The sequence below is a fragment of the Mesocricetus auratus genome, unplaced genomic scaffold (assembly GCF_017639785.1).
Source record: "Mesocricetus auratus isolate SY011 unplaced genomic scaffold, BCM_Maur_2.0 Super-Scaffold_100009, whole genome shotgun sequence".
NCBI lineage: Eukaryota > Metazoa > Chordata > Mammalia > Rodentia > Cricetidae > Mesocricetus > Mesocricetus auratus.
In genome coordinates this window covers 81,590,203-81,610,559 of record NW_024429193.1, presented here as the reverse complement: position 1 = coordinate 81,610,559, position 20,357 = coordinate 81,590,203, and the positions used below count along the sequence as shown (strand labels likewise).

Genomic DNA, 20,357 nt, shown 5'->3' with positions numbered 1-20,357 from the left:
CATGTAAAACAAGCTATTTAAAATTAAAATAAAAAATGATAAAAAAATTCTTAAAAAGTGGAAATTCCAATTAAAACTAAAAACTTAAATGTGTTTGATGAATGTTCAATTTTCGGTGCTGGAGAAATTGTTCAGTGTTAAAAACACTCGTGTTATTCATGAGAACATCTGTTTGGTCACCAGTATCACCAATTAGTGGAGTCACAACGGTCTGTAACATTGTTTACATGAATACTACAAACCCTTTGGGTTTCTCTGTGCACTGCACACATATTGTGTACATACAGACAAGCAAGCATGTATACATACAAATGAATTTTAAAAGTAAATAAGAATGTTCATTTCAACTAATATAACCTTAATTTGAAATGCATTAATTACCCTACTGATATGAAAATATGGCTGTGATGGCTAATTTTACATCAAGTTGATACAGGCTAGAGCCATCTGAGAGGAGGTAGCCTCAACTAAGAAAATGCCTCCATGTGATTCTGTTATAGGTAAGACTCTGAAGTATTTCCTTAATTGGTTATTTATATAGGAAGGCCCAGCCTATTGTGTATGGTGTAATCACTGATCTGGTGGTCCTAGGTTCTATAAGAGAGCAGACTGAATAAACCATGGAGAGAAAGCCAGTAAGTTCCTGCCTCCAGGAACCATGCCTGCTTGAATTCCTGTCCTGATTTTCTTCAGTGATGGACTACAATATGGAAGTGTAAAGCAAAAAAGAAAAAGAAAGAAAACAAAAGAAACCAAAAACCTTTCCTCTCCTGCTTCCTTTGGTTATGGTGCTTCATCATAACAATTGTAAGCATAATTGTAAACATTGATAATGTTAAATGTTAAAAAGTCATGTATAATAATTTCCAAAGTGAGGTTAGTTACAATGGATATCAGTCATGGAGTCAATCGCATATTTTCTTCTCTTCTTTCTGTATCACCAGAACGCAACACTTCTGAGGCTGTAGGATCCTAGCAACTGTTCTACACAGAGTACATTACTCACATTAGCCAAAGTTTTATTCTGTTGTTCAGGAAGATCTGGAAGGTGCCTGATTTTTGAGAACATTTTCATGAAACAGTTGTAATCATTACCGTAAAACCAAACTAAACTATGAAACTGCTAATACATACTCACATAGTCACTTGCATTTCCTCAAAAAAATGGTTGCAGAAAATAGAAGTCAGGCACTGTTGTACTTGGGTTGTAAATTTGTGGAAATGTGAGTTCCCACATTTGTGAAGTTTGTAGACTAGCATAGGAGACACACTGCGTACAGCAAGCAAATCGTTAGGAGACTGTGTGGTTGTGCCAAGCCCCTTCATCTCACCTTGCTGTGGTCGTTACATCGGGTTCCTGGGTTGGGATGACATAGCCTCCTCTGAGATGCAAACCTATCTTATCTGCTGGAAGGTACATATCAACCCTTTGCTTTCTCCATGGCCTTTTCTCACCCTGTATTAAAGAATAAGTAGTATTTTTAGTGTTAATTCATCTGTTAAATCTAGTTTCATGCTGGGCGTTGGTGGTGCATGCCTTTAATCCCAGCACTCGGGAGGCAGAGGCAGGTGGAGCTCTGTGAGTTCAAGACCAGCCTGGTCTACAAGAGCTTTGGAGGACAGCCTCCAAAGCCATAGAGAAACCCTGTCTCGAAAAACTAAAACAAAAATCTAGTTTCATAATGATTATAATTTATACATTTTATCCATATAATCGAACATTTATTTATTATTATGGAGAGAAAGTAGTTGTCATTCAGTTTTCAATGCATAAGGAAACAATTGCATTTTCATCTAAAATATAAAATAGGATATAGAGAAATATTTCCTTTCTACAATTATTAACAATTATACTCAAATTTTCTACTTTTAAAGTTATCCTGCTTATAGTAATTATGATTCTTCATTCAAATGGATATCAATAATTTAGCGAGAATATGTCGTATTTGTTTTCAGTGTGACTCTTTCTTGCAACAGAATACCCTTGAGTTCCAACCATTGTTCTGCAGAAGACAGGATTTCACTATTTTAATGTGACAATAGTAATATTTTGCATGTAAACCACATTTTCTTTGCACATTCTTCAACTAGGGAGCATGCAGCTTGATTTACTATGTCACTATCAGAACAGTGCAACCCTAAACATAAGGTTATATCATTTTGAAACATCCTTGCCACTGCTGTGTATACATTCCAAAGAAGAAAAAACTTGATAGTAAGGCAAATCTGTCAGCAGATTTTGGAGGAACTTCTGTGCTATTTTACAGAAGGGAAAATAGAAGGAATTTTTAAAAGAGACACCAAAACACAATTTGATTAAGGATGTAATAAATGAGCACCATTTTTCTATGTCAGAGTAATGTAACTATCATCCTAAAGAGGATGAGAATTACAAATTTCACATTTTATAGCAGTTAATAGGCAGAGTTCAAATACAGTACAGAACAGACAATGATAAAAGGAGTGAAAATGGTAGTTACATTGATTTGTTCAGTACTCAATGGACAAATGCAATGAAACTATACACTGAACTCATACATATATGCATTTTTGATGTTTCAAACAAAATGTCATGTAACATGCTTGGGATGCAAGTATTTACTTATATGTTCATTACAAATTTCATACCTGCATTTAGTTATCATGTTACTCCATAATTGTATGTAATTAAAATAATAAAGGAGTGAATACCAAGAAAATGATGCACATAAAATAAAGTTTGTTTACCTTTAGAAAGTCTTTTCAAATATTGTTTCAACCAAAAGTCATGCTCAGCCAAACAAATATGTAAAGTACAGTTACTTCAAAAATAAGTATTTCTGAATATAAAGGTGTCATAAGAATCCACACTCCCAAAAAATAAATAAAAGAATTGTATCTGTGAATTTATGAATGTTATCATTTTGGCTTATCTAGTTGGCCATGAAAAATATTTACAATGATATAATTTTTTAATTTAAAACCATATAACTCTATCTCAGTTCTTCTAGCAAGAAGGCAAATATAAATTAGAAGAAAAGAATTACATATGTCTGTATTCCTTGCTAGGATACTCCTTTAACTCCATTTAAATACAAAAATATATTTGTTTGATAAAAATATGGCTTCAAATTAAGAACCTGGCTCATTCCATGTGGAGGGATGCTCTCTCAGCCTGGACATATGGGAGAGGGCCTAGCCCCCGCCTTGGGTGATATCACAGACTTTGGAGAATCCTCATGGAAAATGTCACCCTCCCTGGAGTATGGAGTGGGGATTGGTTGGTGGGTTGAAGGGGTTGGTGGGAGGCAGGGGAGGAGGGGAGGGAGAGGGAGCTGAGATTGACATGTGAAGCAAGTTTATTTCTAATTTAAATAAAAAATTGTGGAAACAAGGAAAAAAAAACCTGGCTCATATGTAACTGGGAGTAATTGTACACCAGATTTCACACAGAACTCCAGTTGACGAACATTTGCTGTAATACTCTCAGAACTCTCAAACATAGACACAAATACAATGTGTGTGGAAATGTGCTTGTGTGACTTACATATATTTAGGATACTTACTGTTTCATAATCATACCATGTGGCATCAGGAATGTATGCACTCACATATTCTGCTCCCTAAATTTAAGAAAATCGGTGTAACTATACAAAATACAGTAAATATCCACAGATTTTATGCACATTTTTGAAATTCCAATTTTTAAGATAAAATACTGTCAAGTATTGTTTTAAATTTTCCGTTTTGAAGGGAAAATACTTATCTGTTCTTACACTCCAGTAATTCTGAATAATTTGCTTTTCATCATAATGTGAAATACATATTGTACTGGCAAAAGGGATACTATTTAGGTGACAATTACAATTCATATATGCACTTGTGTTGTTATAATCCACATGGTTATTATGATGTACAACATTCAGGTCTACATAATTACATGGACACCAGAATTTAGGCATAAAAGACACATATATCATACTCCATTTTTTTGCTTTGCACATTCTTAAGGACAGTTGTTTTACATGGCCATTTTGCTCATATCTTAGCAAGACTGCATTGTTCATATCCCTCTAAGAGTAAGTTAATTAATGCTATGATAAGCTTTTAGATGATGCAATAAATATAAACTCTTCTGTATAAAACTGGTTATACACACCCCCTTGCTAAGTTGTTTATAATATTTTATCATTTAGATGTATCAAATAACTCTGTAAGCATCAAAATCTTTTGGTATTTTATATTTCAGCAAGAGATTGTGAACTTGAAATAGTTCATTGAGAAACAAGTGTTATCCAGGTGCATTTTACCTATGAAAAGATTTTGTTATGCAAAATTGTCTTTAATCAATAAACATAATAAATGTATAAAGCCCACCTGTTTCAAAACAGGAGTTATAAGCAGTGCAGGGCCCCATAGAAATTGGGTGTCCTCAATCCAGCTATTTGGGTCTTCATAAAATCTAAGAACAATGATAACATGTAAGATATTATAAAACAAGCAAGGCTAAATTGCTTATTTTACCTTTTCAGTTCTTCCCTGAGAATCACTATTTTTAATTTATTTGTTTAATATGTCACTATTATTTAAGCAATAATGCTAATGTAGTTCCTACTATATTCAGTAAGAAAGAAAGGCAAAGAGAAAGGAGAGGGAGTAAAAGGGAGAGAGTATGGTAGGCATGAGTTAATACCATAGTCAAAACCTCCACATGTCTGCCATAGATACATCGCTACTTTTAATGTATAGTAAGCAAATTGGTCTTTACTATTTTCTTGTAAGGCAGGTTAATAAATTTCTATAATTATTTCAGTCTACTTTGAATATTTTTCACCAAAATATCTAATATGCCTTCCCTAAGAAGCATCTTGTTCATTCACGACATACAAGCTTGTAGACAATGGACATTTTTGTACTTGCACCACACTTTTGATCTACAGTTAGGTGACTTTACAATATATGACTGTTACATTTTAAGTAATTTTTAAGTTGAATCTTTCAGGTATTCATAATATCTTTTAAATGTAGTTTCATTTATGAGTTCTGCTAATTTCTCATTTATAACTTAATCTTATCTACCCAGAAGATTAATCACAACACTGTATATACAAGAAATCTTTCTATACAATCAGAAAAAAATAATAATTATAGATCTACTTTTCATCTTGATTTGTTTCTATTAGTGTTTTATTATGGGTCTGAATATACATTTTACTGTTATTTTTGTGTGTGTGTTATGATATGTGTGTTTATGATAAATGTGTGTGTAGTATGGCACGTGTGTGTAGTAGTACGTATAAATGTGCATGTAGGTGGTATGTTGCATGCATGTAGTATGTGTATGATGTGTGTGGTGTGTGTGCGTATGACTTGTGTGTATGTGGTGTGTGTGTGCGTGTGTGAGTGTGTGTGTAATAATGTGAATACATGTGGTGTGTGGTTGTATGCACATGTGTGTAATGTATGTCTATCTGGTGCATGAATGTGAGTATGAAAGTGCGCATGCCTATTCTCACATGTAGAGACCAGAGAAATTTTCTTCCTATAATTTCTCCTTACCTTATTGCCTTGATCAGAGCCCCCTCTGAACCAGGAATTCACCACTTAGGCTAGGCTAGGCTAGAAGTCTTGGGACCCACCTCACTCTGTGTCCCCTTAAATTGTGGTTACATTCCAAAGCAGCCATCTATAGCTTTGCATGTATGCTGTGGATTAGAACTTTATCCCTCTTGTCAGCAGCAGAGTGAGGTCTCTAACCCTCTGAGACAGCTTTCAAACCCCTCAACTCACAATGTTCATTCATAATTCCCTGTACTCACTCATGAAGAAATGGTCTTGCAACTGTTTCTCCAAACACATGGGCTTTGTAGAACAAGGTGTAGAGGAAAGGGAGTAAGGTGTAGCGGATGGTTAAATAGTGTCTTGATGTCTTTACCAAAAGAGAGTCTTGTCCAAAAAATGCAGGATCTTGCTCCTTTACAATATCAAAAAATTAAAATTAGAAAAGAAAATGTAAATAAGCATTCAAAATGGAACCATTTTGATTATTGTTTAAAGTAAATTGCTTGAATTTGAGCTCTTCTATGAAAGGTTAAATACTTCTGTATAATAGCTTCTTTTTGACTGGATGGTTCAAGGTTTGTATCCTAAGTTCTGTTCTTTTACTTTTTCCAGTTTTTAAATTTAAATTAGAACCAAACTTACTTCACATGTCAATCCCAGCTCCCTCTGCCTCCGCTCCTCCTCCCTGGCTCCCCCAACCAGGCATCCCAGGTCCCCTTCCAATCCCCACTCTGATCCCCAGGGAGGGTGAGGCCCTCCATGAGGGATCTCCAGAGTCTGTCATTTCATCCAGGACAGGTCCTAGACCCTCCCCCAAGAGTCCAGGTTAAGAGAGCATCCGTCATTTTAAATAAATTGGATTTTGATGTATACATTTCCACCTAAATATATATTTTGAAAGAGTAAAATTGTCCAATTACAAGCTTTTAAACTGTTGATTCTTTTATTATTATTCCATTTTTCATGTTCTCAAAACCTTAGTCAAATACTCTGTATTTTGTTCCAAATATAACAGCATGTGTACTATTGAATTTTTGCTCAGCTACATGGCATACTGTGACCAAAGGGATGTGGGTAACACATTCAAGCAAAGGCCTGAAATGTACTAAACAATTCTGTTCTGTGCATATCAATTGACCTCAAAAGGGACAGTAATAATCTACAGGTCCAGAACCACAGACATCAAAGTTTCCTGGTCAGTTAGCAAACTTCAGCTTTGAAGTTCAACTGTCCTGAGACCAAATGATCCTCTACCTAAGGGATTACTGCCTCTCTGCCCCAAGGAAGACTGCAACAATAAAGCTTGTGTACACAATTTCCTACAGGGTCCCTGAATTTAATGAGGCTTCCACTTAAATTTATAGTGAAATTACCCTATTTTCTAATCCTGGCCACATAACACGTAGTAGGCTTTCTGTGTCTGACTCTTTTGTGGAGAATCAAAGCTATTCCAGGGATCCTGCTCACCTTAGCATCTTCCCAAGTGACCTAGCAGAGTCCATTAGAACCCAGCTGCTATATGGTTCTCCCTGTGTGATCACCACCCTTCAGTGAGCTTCAAGAGGCCCAGAACTGGACAGTGGATTGAAGACTCACCACTCCACTGGCTCATGCCCACTCTGTTGTCTCACATATGCATTTTGCTAATTAATCATTACCATGTTCATGCAAATGCATCCTGAAATACTTGTTTATAGCTCTTCCATGTCCAGGGAGTCCTCATAATCTCTTTTGTGCCATTTGGCTTGGTTCTCTGAAGTTTCCTTACAGACTGAGTTGTGCAGTTGGCATTTCCCAAATGGAAATACAATTTTTGTATGAGAGCAACATGTGAACACTGACACCCTTGAGCAGCATGTTCTTAACCGTCTCGAAAGTATAAATGAATGTTACTTTTCTCTCTAAAAACAGTGTCTGTGGCAGCCCACAGCACACCAATTGCAAGGGAGAATAGCTGGATTTTCTTACACTTCTTTTCCTACCAGATCAGAAGGATGCATTAAAAGTTACTGATGTGTTTGCTGACCTATTTATTACACTCTTAATAATCAATGCAAAATGACTTTTTGCTCAAATTAAAAGTGTCTTGAACTTTTTGCCTTCCTTTTATAAAAAAAAGCTAGAATCTTGATAGGATTTTGTAATTTTATAAAAATAAATCAAAACTTTCACTATTAAAATCCAAGACAAAATATGGTATCAATATATTTTGTTCATGATTTTTTCATTTGTCTACTTTTAGACATAAAATGTATTGATGTTGAGAAGTGTATTTCCAAAATTTATTTATAAAATAGTTTACATATTTTTCAATCTCTATATATTTATATTGATGAAAGAGCACTGTCTAAAAGTACAGTTGTGTTTGTGTCAAAATATGAGGAGCAGGTATCACTTACCACATAGCCATCAGCATTATGGTTTCTAGAAAATGGATAAAAGGCTCCGAGCTGCATCCACCTTCTGCAGAGCTCCTCTGTGGTGTCAGCCGCGAATCCACAGATGTCTGCTCCAACCTGAACAATAGTGTCTGTCTTATTCATGTGTTGACATTCTTTGTCTGCTTGCTTTATTGCATTCCTACATATCCTCTAATCTGATTTGCTCTCTGTGTTTGATTCTTCTTTTTAATCTACCCACACTAATTTTATTCTCTGCTTCCCATCTCCCACCTTCCTTCACCTCCCCACCCTAAATATTCCTGTTGTTAATCTTCTTGATGCCCAAGCTTGATTTTTATCACTGGTTTACATGAAATATGTCTTATCAATGTTTATCTTTAAGTTATTAGGGTTCTGTTTAGGTTAAGATCTTTTGAAGTGTTTGAGTATGGGGAGGTTCGCAAATATGTTCTTGTTTTCTATGAATTTATAGTAGGCATTGCAACTTCAATACTAATCATTGGGGTTATATAAATTATAATTATCATTTACCAGTATGTTAGTCACTTTCTACTTTTAATCGTTAAAATATTTTAATAGCAAATTGTTTAATTTTATTTTAATGCAATTTATAGTCCTTTTTGAATGTTTTCCATTATTTCCTGTTTGCATATTATTCCTTTAACACGTCAAAAATTATACTCTTACATTTTCTTCTAAAATGATTAACCTTTACTTTAATCACATGTTTTTATCTACTTGGTATTGACATTGCAGATTATGTGAGAAATAGCAATATGTTATTTTGTCTTTTCAAATGTATACTTAATCATCTAAATGAATATTTGATACCTTCTTTATAGATCTACAGCAATGTAGATCATTTAGAAGGTATGTGCATATACATAAGCCTGTGCCTTTTATAAAAATGGTAAACCTAGTTGACATCCCATACAACATATTCAGTGCATTAGTTACTATTTCCTTATCTGACAGAGCAATAATGTGTAGTGAATTTGGATTCAATTTGTGGACAGTTTCTGTTTCTAGTATAGCAGTTGTTTGCAAATGTGGTATAACTCTTCAATTTATTTAGTAATCCTTTACAATTTCTGACCTTATAGATATTAACAAGAGGATGGTGAGAGAGGACAAAAACGAAGGTATGTATTGCAATACATGTGGCATGCTCAGATGAAGAAGGAGGTCCACAAGATTGACTCAGCCAATATCACAGCACAGTTGGGGAATGACCCACAAAACCCCACTCCTAGCTGAGGAGCCACCGCTTTAGAGAATGAGTTAGTTTTCTTCAGGGATCTCACCGCTGAGAGGGTCTCTGTTCTTCTGTAGATTGTCCTACACCAATGTAAATGCTGGCTGCATTAAGCAGCCTAAGTGTAATTTTTTTTTTTTTTGGTTTTAGGAGACAGGGTTTCTCTGTATTGTTTTGGAGGCTGTCGGTCCAGCCTGGCCTCGAACTCATAGAGATCTGCCTGCCTAGGTGTAATTTAAAGATAAAGGCAAAAGTGGGAGGTGATAGAGGAGGATGCGGAGGGAATGGAATGGAGAGTAGACTTGATGAGAGCATGTTATAGATTGATAGGAATTTTTCAATGATTAAAAAAGAGATTGGGGTCAAGAAAGATGAGCTGGAACACAGGGAGAGGAATGAATAAGAGTAAAATAAAGTGACACATATGAAAAGTTAATAAAATTATTCAAACATAAGTGACTTTTTGTTAATACCAGTGTTTATTGTTTTTCTGCTGAAATTCTATTTTTATTATCACATGCTTTAGTATAATGTGTTTGTTCATATTATCAAATGATCACTTTCGTACATTTATTTTATGTCACTTTGCTTCCTTGAAATAACCTTTCACTACTATACATTTAAGGTTAATTGGTATTTCCTTTCCTATATTTAAATTCATGCACTAACTAAAATTCACAATAACTGTGTCTTTGGCTTTTATTTTTCATTTGCGTACATGTATTTGTTTTGTTTCATTTATTTTTGTTTTTCAAGACAAATGACTTAATGTCTTGCTATTTACTCCAGTTATTCCTGGTCCTTAATACTCAGAAGTCTAGTCTGATGTTGTCTATGAGTGATTACAGGCATGTCCCGCATGACAACCTGCTTGTGGTTTTGATTTAGTATTTAAAACTCCAAGTTTTTGCTATAGTTGAAAACATACAAAATTTGATTAAGAAATATCAAATTACTAACATTCAGTAATAAATTAATTTCCTTTCCTTTTCTGAAATTTACCTTGAATTTGGTTGAATATATTTATTTGCATGATGACAATGTATTTCTTTGCCTTCCAAGTTCAGTATTGTGTGTGGAAGTTATTTTGTTTCATTGGGTTTTGGGTGTTTACTTAATTCATGTATAGGAAAGGAAACTCAATAACTATTAAGCATATGCTTCAAGTATTTTGTGATGACTTTATATAATTTCGACTGTCAGAATCATAAACTAAATTTTTGTTAGATTCATTGTCAACCATTTAATAATTCATACTTAGAATTTACTACATTTTCCTCTACCTTAAAATTTTTGAGCATTGGCCTGTCCATATCTTTTGACTAGTATTAAATGACCTTACCAAAGGTATGCCAAACAGTCCGAACTCCAGCATTCCAGTGATAGACCATTCCATCTGCTCCCATGAAGCAGTGTTGTCTCCAAGCCAATGAGCAGCATGCTTTCCAGAGCCAGCAAATGTTGACCGAGTAAGGATGAAACTTCTCTTGTTAGGAAAAACTTTTTCCACAGCTCTAAAAATACAATCAAGTGAAAACATGAATATTACTCCAAAAATAAAAATGAATTAATTAACTTAAAATGTTGCTCTTAAATTTATATGTGATTTCAGACACAAGATATGATATTTGGAAATTTTCATGAAATTTTAGCATCAGTTTGCATTTAGATATCAAAGTGCAGATCATTTGAATACATTTTGATCAAACACTTGAGAAGGATATCTTTGAAAAAGACACTTTTCTATCAAAGGTAAATCACTAGAAACAAAGAAAATATTTAAATTACTTCAAAATATGATGTCAACTGGAGTTGCTTTGCAATAATATTGTATCCTCGCATGCCTTTTACATATTATGAGCTATGTTATATTGAACCATAATATATTGCTGTTTTTCCATTAATTTAACTACTTATAATGTAATGTTTCATACTGCATCCAGGTTTTTAAATTTATTTTTGAGGGATATTAACTGAAATGGAACTGTAACATCTCCATCCTCCTTTTTCTTCCTGCAGGCTGTGCCAGTAATGCTCCCTCAAAACCATCCTTCGTCCTCCACTTTAAGTTAATAGCTTATTTTTCTCTTACTATTATGCTTAATTGTAAGTGTGAACAAAGAGAAGTACAAAGGCTTTGGTACATTGTACGATTTGCCACCAGCAAAGCATTAACACTTGAGCATTTACTTGAAGAGACCAAGATCTTCCTGTGATCAGTTGGTGCTCTGTAGAAACTTAGAGAACACCAAATAAGGAACAGAATATCAAGGACTGCTGCTCACCTGCTTCTGTTTTTGTCATGTTCCTTATTCTATTATACTCTACTACTTAGAAACTGGGTGAATTGAAACACTTACTGATGAAGAATAAAAAACAATTATTGTATCATCATTTTCTTAAGCTAAATGAGAGCTTCATGACTGATAAAAATTTTCATTATTGTTTCCCATAGAAAGTAAACAGAAGAAATTCTGAAAGTACAAACTGTATGAATAAAGCAAATCCTTGCTCGATATATGTGTCAGGTGATTCTTGTTAATATACTAATATTGATAACATTTATATTAGTAAAAGATATTTTACTTTTACCTTGAAAATGCTTTTTTATTTCTTACTCTAGCAACTTTCTATCTAAATTGCTCAACTTCCAGAAACATATGTCTAAATAAAAAATAATTATTTTTTTTAGTTTATGCATGAAATTTCACATACTTTTCCGTGGCTATAGCCATGCTGTATCCATACAGGCTGTGGACATCATACTGTTTCCCCCAGTACTGCACAGCATCCATGCAAATGGTTTTGGAATACAAAAGTTTGTCAAGGATACCTTAAAGAAAATAATATAATAGTCTTGTGAAATATTTTATGGTAAGATTTGTGTCTGTTTTTCTAGTATGTTGTCCCATTCCTGAACAAAAAAAACCTACATTTGGTTAAACAATATCAGTTACGTTCATGCATTTCATTCCTGTGGAGATTGGAAAATGATTTTAGATACATTAAGTTTAAGTACTTTACCCATTAGGTACATTACCCTTCATGTAATTAAATTTAACTGAACAATATTCTATGGTTTTAATAATAAATAAATTCATGTGAACGAGTCATTTATGAGTGAATTGCTTTTTATACACTTATATTGTAGAGCATTTCCACAAACACTAATTTTAGTCTTTCATAGGAAACAAGTTGATTTAAATGTGATTTTGGTTAGGAGCTGGGGAGGTGATTCAGTAAGCAAAGTGCTCAGCACACAAGCTTGAGAACCTGAGTTTGAGTCTCAAGCACTCACTAGCAAGGTACACAAGATGGTGAGTTGTCCTCCTAGCACTGGGAGGTAGACACATGTGCATCTGCAGATCTCTCAAACTATCTTCTTCCTTCCTTTCTTTTTTTTCTTTCTTCCTTCCTTCCTTCCTTCCTTTTTCTTTCTTTCTTTCTTTCTTTCTTTCTTTCTGCTTTCTTTCCTTCCTTCCTTTCTTTGTTTCTCTTTTCTGTCTTTCTCTCTAGCTTTAGTGAAGAAATCTTGTCTAAAAAGTGAATTGTGAGGAACATTAGCTCAACAATTAATAAATCTTACTCTGAAAAGTGAGATACCGGAATTTAGATCCCAGCAACCGCCTAACAAGCTGGATGAATCATGAAGGTCTATAACTCAGTGGGTATGCTGGGAAAATGTGAGTCCAAATTTCAAGGAAAAACCCTATCTCAGTGGAAAACACAGAAGGTGATAGGAGGGTAAAACAAACCTTTTTGGTTCTGTGCATCTGCACAGACATATATGCTCATGAACATATGTATTCACAATTATGTAGACATACTAAATAAATAAATACATACATTTTACACAATAAAGTGGAGAATTATAGATAAAGAAATTAATATCTTATTTTTCACATGTGTTAATGTGAAAACATACAAACATACACACATGCAACACACAAAAGATCACTAAAAATAAGTTGGAGAGCAACAGAGAAGACCCTCTTAATCTCATATGTAAACATGAAAGCATGTATATATACATGCAATACATACACAAACAAGTATTAAATCAATGTAATCACAATTATTATATTTGAAAAAAGAAAAGAAAAACTAGAGATTTTAGGATTAAAAATTATAAGTTTGTGATTTAGATATATACTTTAGAATATTTTAGTTAATAAAACTCTTGTCTCAACTATGGGTTATCAGGTAAGCAAACATAGCTTACCAGGAGTGAAAGGGGGGTAATTCAATTTGTTGACGCTGCACCCTTTCAGAGAACCTTGAATAAAGCTGGAAACTTCATTCATGTCCTGAGAATGTAGAAGAGGGAAAATAGTAGCAGTTAAAAATTACTAATGACAGATTTCTAATGCTATTGAAAAAGACATCCTTGAAATCGTTTGTCTTAGATATATAGTCCTAAAAATGAGATGCATATACTACAATGGGTACCTTAGACTGGAGTGAATGTTTTTAAATGTTGTAAATACCTCTCATTTAACAGAATTATAAGTCTACAGAAAGCACGTCTGTGCATTTAATGAACATCTTTCAGATAGTCTTCAGTCTTCTCATTCTCATTTACTTATGCACTTTCCCAGCAAATCAATTCTTATATATTTTGGAATTGGAGGGGTAGGTATCTAGTTTTCATCATGCACTCAGCCCACTGCTGGTACGATTTTTTCACTTACTCCATAGCTTCTAAGCATTGTAACAACCCCGAAAGCTTTTCAAGGAACCATAAGTTAGGTGAATGATATTCTAAGAACATTTAACCAAATTATGTTTGAAATAGTGTTGAGAAATTATTTTAGTGTATATGTGATGACTATTCTTGGTTGTCAATTGGGTTACATCTGCAGTTAACTAAAACTCGTTCAGCTCAATACACCTGAGAGTGATTATTCTTAATTAAGCCCTTTGAAGTGATTAAGATCCATCTTAAACCTGGTCTATAGAGTCTGTGACAGCTTAGATGAAAAACACAGAAGAAGGAAGTGCTTGCTCTTTGACTGCTTGTCCTTACTCTTGTTTCACCTGTATTGGAGCCTGCTCTTTCAAGATTCTAACATATACAGAAGACCAGCTGAGACACCCGGCGCTGTGAACTGAACAACTGTGTTCTCAGACTTTCCATTTCGAGAAAGTCATTGTTGCATTAGCTGGACCATAGCTTGGAAGGCATTTTGATAAATACCATATATCACATATCTAATATATATTAGGTTATTAGTGTGGAAAAAGATGAAGTGAAATTTAGTTGAGGCAAAAGATTTTATATATATATATTTCTAAATATATATAACTATATGTATATTTCTGACTATTCTGTTCCCCTGGGGAACAGAACATGTCTTATTACCTATCAATAGGACAATATAATGAATTCTATATATATAGATATAGAATGTGTGTGTATGTATGTGTCTTTATAGACAAATTATTTTGTGTTCAAAAAATGAAAGTATTTGTTTACAATAGCTACTTACTATCCAAAGTCCATCATATTGCACCTGCTGGTGGAAAATATTGCATTCAGATGCCCACCAGTCACTGGTTTTTGGATTAGTAAAATCAGGGTACACCGTTAATCCTGGCCATACCTAGATGAATAGATCATTCATATGTACATATGAGTAAAAGGAGAAGTTAAAAATAAGTTGTATTTCAAACATGTGTACTCAAAAATATGTCAGTATTAAATTTCTAATATACTACAGTAAGTATGTATGACTCATGTGCAACCTATAATCAAAATTATCTTGATATTATTTTAAAATCCTTTAAGGAAAAACAGTTAAAATAAATATAAAGAAGAATCTTTAAGTATTGAAAAGAAAATGAAAGAAAAGATTTGGATTAGATGCCATATGGAGGGGAAGTATTTGCATCTTTATCCTTGTAGTTTATATTAATAAATCAAAGCAATGTAATGTATCACAGTTTCATTCATTGAAAGCATGTTGCTACATTTCCAAACAATCTACATTCCAAAGTCTCAAGAGAAGAAAATTTTATTATTACAGCAATAAACACTAGATATTTTCTGTGTTCTAAATATTTTTGTAATTTTTAACATTATCCACTAGAAATCTGGGACAACTATTTTTGTCATCATCTTACATATAAGGTTAGTAAATTAAATCCATCTTGCAGGTGAGGCAAGTGACACACAGTCATGTCAAATGGAATTTTCAAAGCCATGCTCTCACAACTGGTTAGCAGGAATCCAAACTCAATGTGTAGTAGACCTGACCCTATATATCAAAGATAAGGTATACTATATTGCCTCTTGACTATGTATTCCTTTTTAAACTATACTTTATTATTTATTCATCCAGTAACAGCATTAAGAAAAATTAATTTTTAATTAATTAGGACAAGTTATTATACCTTTAAAACCATATAAGCATAATTGTTTGCCAATTTTCCCGGATTACCCTAACAACTGTTAACGAAACAGAGTCTGTGAAACATTAACGGGTAGTAATGGGAGGGGTGTATTTGGATCTGACAGAGACTATAATCATTGAAAGAAATTTTGTTCTGGAAAATGTAAGTTTATTTGCTGCAGTAAGGTTAGGTAAGATGGTTGTCATTATCAGTGATAATTTAAGAAATATATATTTAGAAGTTATTTCCTTTTACAGTTTCATTAAACCATATCAGTTAATTGATAACTACAGGTGCCTAGTCAATATTTGCTCTTGACATGACTTATGAGTGTGCTCATGAAAAGAATACTTATTCTGTCAAGACACATACATCACAGGTTGGGCAGGTGGCTCAAACAGTAAAATGTTTGTCATATAAGCATGAGATTCACATTTAGATTCCCAGAACAGTAGTAGCACATGTCTGAAATCCCAGAACACTTAAAGTGAGATAGGAGAAGAGAGAGAATCCTTGGAAACTCCTGGAACAAGCCAGTGCAGCAAACATGGTCCCTGTCTCACACAGGATGGAAGGCAGGGACTGATTCCCAAAGGTGTTCTTTTACCTTTACATGCATGCCATGACCCACAGATGCTTGCAATCATGTACACGCACTTACAGATTTACTGACAGGTAGACATATGCATATGTTAATACACATATCTAAAGTTAGGCACGTCTTGAGTTCTTCCATAACTGGCTCTGTGATCTTTGAAATTTTAATCCAATTTTCTATATCTCAGTTTTCTTCCTTGAAACAATTTCAATGAACTACACAATATATTGAGGTTTAAATGTGAATCATAAAACTCAGTGCCTAGTATATAGTTACTAAGTTTATATTTGCAAAATATTTTATATTAAATTATCTATGTAAACATTTCAGAATTGTTGTAAGAATTCCAACAGTGTATCAGATTTATTGGCATTGATTTGATTATTCATTTGAATGACCTGCTGTCTACTTTTATACAACTAAATTCCTTTAAGGACTAATGATGTGTCCATTCTGACTAAAATATCCTTGCAAAATTACAATTCATACCCAAAGAGGAAAATATCACACACAAACACACCATTTACACAATGTTTGCTAAATAGGAGAGCAGAGCCACATAAATTTAGTGGATGTGAGAACTTACCTCTCCAATAAGTGGTGTAGTTCCATCTGACTCACTCACCCAAACTTTTTCTTCATTACCACTCACATATGTTCCATAATCTGATCCATTTGCCCGCTTAGTTATAGATATTGCCGGGTCCTGATAATCAAATAAAAAGCTGTAGGTACTATGTTAAAGCACAAATGTATAATAATAAAAATGTTCTGCTATACAATTTGTCTTTACCAGGATGATAATATATTTTTGTCCATGGTCATGTAAATCCTGAGCAAATTCAGGAAGCCCTTTGAAAGCAACTTCATCATAAGTAAAGTCCTTTTTGTCTTCCATGTAGTCGATATCAGTGACTTGTGCATCCTGAAAATTAGCCAAGTGTGTTTCAGTGAGAGGAGAGAGGTTTCTTGTAACATAAACTTTTAAGCATATGTTTGTTACAGAGAGTTACCAGCATAACATTGAACTTAGTCTAGTCATAGGAGAGCAGGCTAATGTAATTTAAGCTCAATATTTGGAAGGTGAAGTAGGAGGTCCTGGAAATCCAGGCCAGCCTGAGTTACAGAGTGAGATATTATTTCAGGAAAAAACAAAAGAAATGATAGGTTAATTTATTTCATTTCCTCAAAAGAAATAATATTGATTATGAAACTATTTACTTTTTTCCATTGGTTTGGTTATTTTGTTTCCTTTTTTAGTATTGGTTAGGCTAGAATCTAATGAATGTTTTACTACTGAAACACTCTGCTGGCTGTAGGTCATCTCATTTTTATGTGTAAAAGCCATAAATTACTGTTAATTGAAATTTTTCATTAGTGGGTTCTATTCAATATATATATATATATGTAATTTTTAAAATCAGAATGTTATTTTTTCACATTAAATGTATTTAATTGCTAACTGCATTCCTTATACCCACAGACAAATGTAACTTTTACTCTTAATCACAGAAAATTCTTGTAAAAGACAGTGGAGTCTTTACAGCAATCTACAACTTGTGAAAATGCATAGCACAGGTCATCTTGATGTCTCCAACCCAGAGTGATGCATCTACAGTGCAATCGCTACAGACTCAAGAATATTGCAGAAGAATGGGCATGAAGATTGTAAGAGCCCGAGGTCCAGGACATCCACCATGAGATGGTGTCTTAAATGTGACAGGAAGTGGCACCATGAAATCTTAACAATATGGCCACCTAAATTTGAGCTGCTCAGTGACAGTGCCAGTTGGTATATCAGCACGGATGGTAGAAATCTCACAAAGTCCCAAACTTAAACGAAGATTCCTAGGAAATAAGGACTGCTGAGAAAAAGGGAATCATCTTTCTGCAGGGACAAGTCCTAGAATTGGTTATTTAACCCTAAGTGGCCCCCTTAAATAAATAAATACAGGCAACAGTTAATGTTTTCAGGAAGATATATATATGTATATATATATATATATATAGTGAGATATCCACCCTGCCCACACCTGTTGCACAGATTAATATACACACATTTATGAGTGTATAACAGTAATTAAATAAAAAGAAGTTGAATTTGGGAAGGAATGGTGAGAACACAGAAGGAATTTGAAGATGGAGAAGGAGGGTGAATTGATATGATTACATATAGCACTCGTTTATGAATTCTCAACAATTAAATTAAAAATTAACAACAAACATATTTTGTTTTAATAACCTCCTGATAAGGTTTTCAAAAGCATATATTTTTAAGCAATAAAAAGAGGCCATCAATGTGAAGAAAACGAACAGTATCTAGAGGATCTGGAGAGAGGAAATGAAAGTGAGAAATGATGTAAATATATTATAAACTCAAATAAAGAAAATAGGAAACAAATTGAACCAACCTACGAACACAATATATGGACATAGGATAATTTACCAACAAATCAGTTTTATAACTATAAATGTTCTAGACCATCACTCTAACATACTTTATGCATACATTTATCCTGACACCATGAGTCAAGTCCTAATACGTTATAATGCTTGCCCTCCGTCCCCCAGTCCCTAGCATCCTTCCTTCTCCTTACATATGGGATGCCAGCTTCCCGGTTTCTTCTTACTACTTCTTTCACTGCATCTAGTGACTGGTAATTCCAACGACTCAGTTGAAAGCCAAGACTCCAATACGCTGGCATTGCTGGTAGTCCAATGAGCTTCAGGTGAATGAACAGTCAGTTAGTTTCAACAAAGAACAAAGTCTTTAGAAATACTAGTATTAATGTGCTTTTATTCTACTATTGCTTTAATACTCACCGAACTACATGCTATAAATACACAATACCATTTAAATTCTATTTTTTTCCTGGAAAATCTCCCAGAAGTTTCTCATAAAACATTGTTTTATTCTGTCTCACATCCTTTGCATATTGTGTGTTAAACACTCAGAAGAAAAACATTTACAAAGATCTATTTGTCTATCATGTAAAATTAGTGGCAAGAATTAAAGTATAGTAAAAAGAAAGTATAACCGAAATGGAACTTTTTTGGTCATACCTCAATTCCTACTTTTATAAAAATTGTCAGTGACATGCACTTTCATTAACTATTCCTATTCTCCAAAATTATACACTTTCTTTTGCTTTATTCTACCAAACATAATCATGACTAAACAAAGTTTTAATATGTAATGTTTCAAAGAAATATGACTTCTAAGCTTAGCTATTTCATCATAAAAATTAATCTAAATAAAAATCTACACATAGATATATGCAGATTTCATTATACAGGGAAGAAATAAAATTTATCAACTCATGCTGTAAAATTTTGATTCAAGTACATGTAGGTAAGAAGTCTTACATATGCAACAATAAATTTTTAAACAACTTATAAAGCAAATTATTGTAGGAGATGATTGACAAATTCAGTCTGAAACAAACCTCTTGGTATTGTTGAACTACTTCTCCTGGTGTGTCTCCAAGAAATATATAAAAGTCTAATACACCACCAATAACTCTGTAAGTAACTATTGGAGTTGGCTGAATGAAAATCTCTAGAAAATAGACAAAATGTGAAAAATGTTCTTATTGATAAAACAATTATTGACATGCATTTAAGACCATTTTGGTAATGATATCAGCAAACATAATGTTCTTTTATAAGGAGCAGTAAGCTATTGAAAATAGAAGTAACTTTACAGAAAGAAGAAGGTTCTGCTTTTCAGGGTGTGACAGAATACCCAAAACTTTCCTTTCCAGAGTTGACAAGATTCTTCTGGAAGTTGAAGAGGAGGAGAACATAGAGAGTCAGACTCCTAACAGGAACAAATATCTTAGTTATTGCAACTTAAGATTGAAAGATCATATCACTACACATTAGTTTCTAATAAAAATTCTAAAAGTTCTTAACTTAACCTTGTCCAAGTAATTGGCTAGGTAATTATGGAAAACACTTCTCTTGGTGAACAATTATAACTTTTCAACAGTAATAAGTCACTTATTAAGATATTCTGCTCATTCCATTTAGAAAACAAACCAGCTGGGGAACCTGATCAAACTAGACCCTGTGAATGTGGGTAACAGTTATGTGACTTGATCTGTGGAAGGGTGACTCTAGTAGTGGTACCAAGATCTTTCCCAGGGGGCATCAACTGGCTTATTAG

At 33.7% G+C, this 20,357-nt stretch overlaps 1 protein-coding gene across 1 annotated transcript in view; it reads right to left on the bottom strand.

Annotated features, from left to right (window-relative positions):
- Si (sucrase-isomaltase) overlaps positions 1–20,357 on the bottom strand; it is a 79,125-nt gene that overhangs the window by 43,247 nt on the left and 15,521 nt on the right. Inside the window, exons 9-21 of the mRNA XM_005076128.2 lie at positions 19,636–19,748; positions 18,787–18,912; positions 16,983–17,114; positions 16,776–16,895; positions 14,688–14,801; positions 13,421–13,505; positions 11,914–12,031; positions 10,541–10,712; positions 7,941–8,057; positions 5,799–5,953; positions 4,357–4,441; positions 3,546–3,602; positions 1,332–1,456 (exon numbers count right to left, since the gene is read on the bottom strand). Coding sequence (XP_005076185.1) covers positions 1,332–1,456; positions 3,546–3,602; positions 4,357–4,441; positions 5,799–5,953; positions 7,941–8,057; positions 10,541–10,712; positions 11,914–12,031; positions 13,421–13,505; positions 14,688–14,801; positions 16,776–16,895; positions 16,983–17,114; positions 18,787–18,912; positions 19,636–19,748 — 1,519 coding nt within the window. The remainder of the gene's footprint in view (positions 1–1,331; positions 1,457–3,545; positions 3,603–4,356; positions 4,442–5,798; positions 5,954–7,940; positions 8,058–10,540; positions 10,713–11,913; positions 12,032–13,420; positions 13,506–14,687; positions 14,802–16,775; positions 16,896–16,982; positions 17,115–18,786; positions 18,913–19,635; positions 19,749–20,357) is intronic.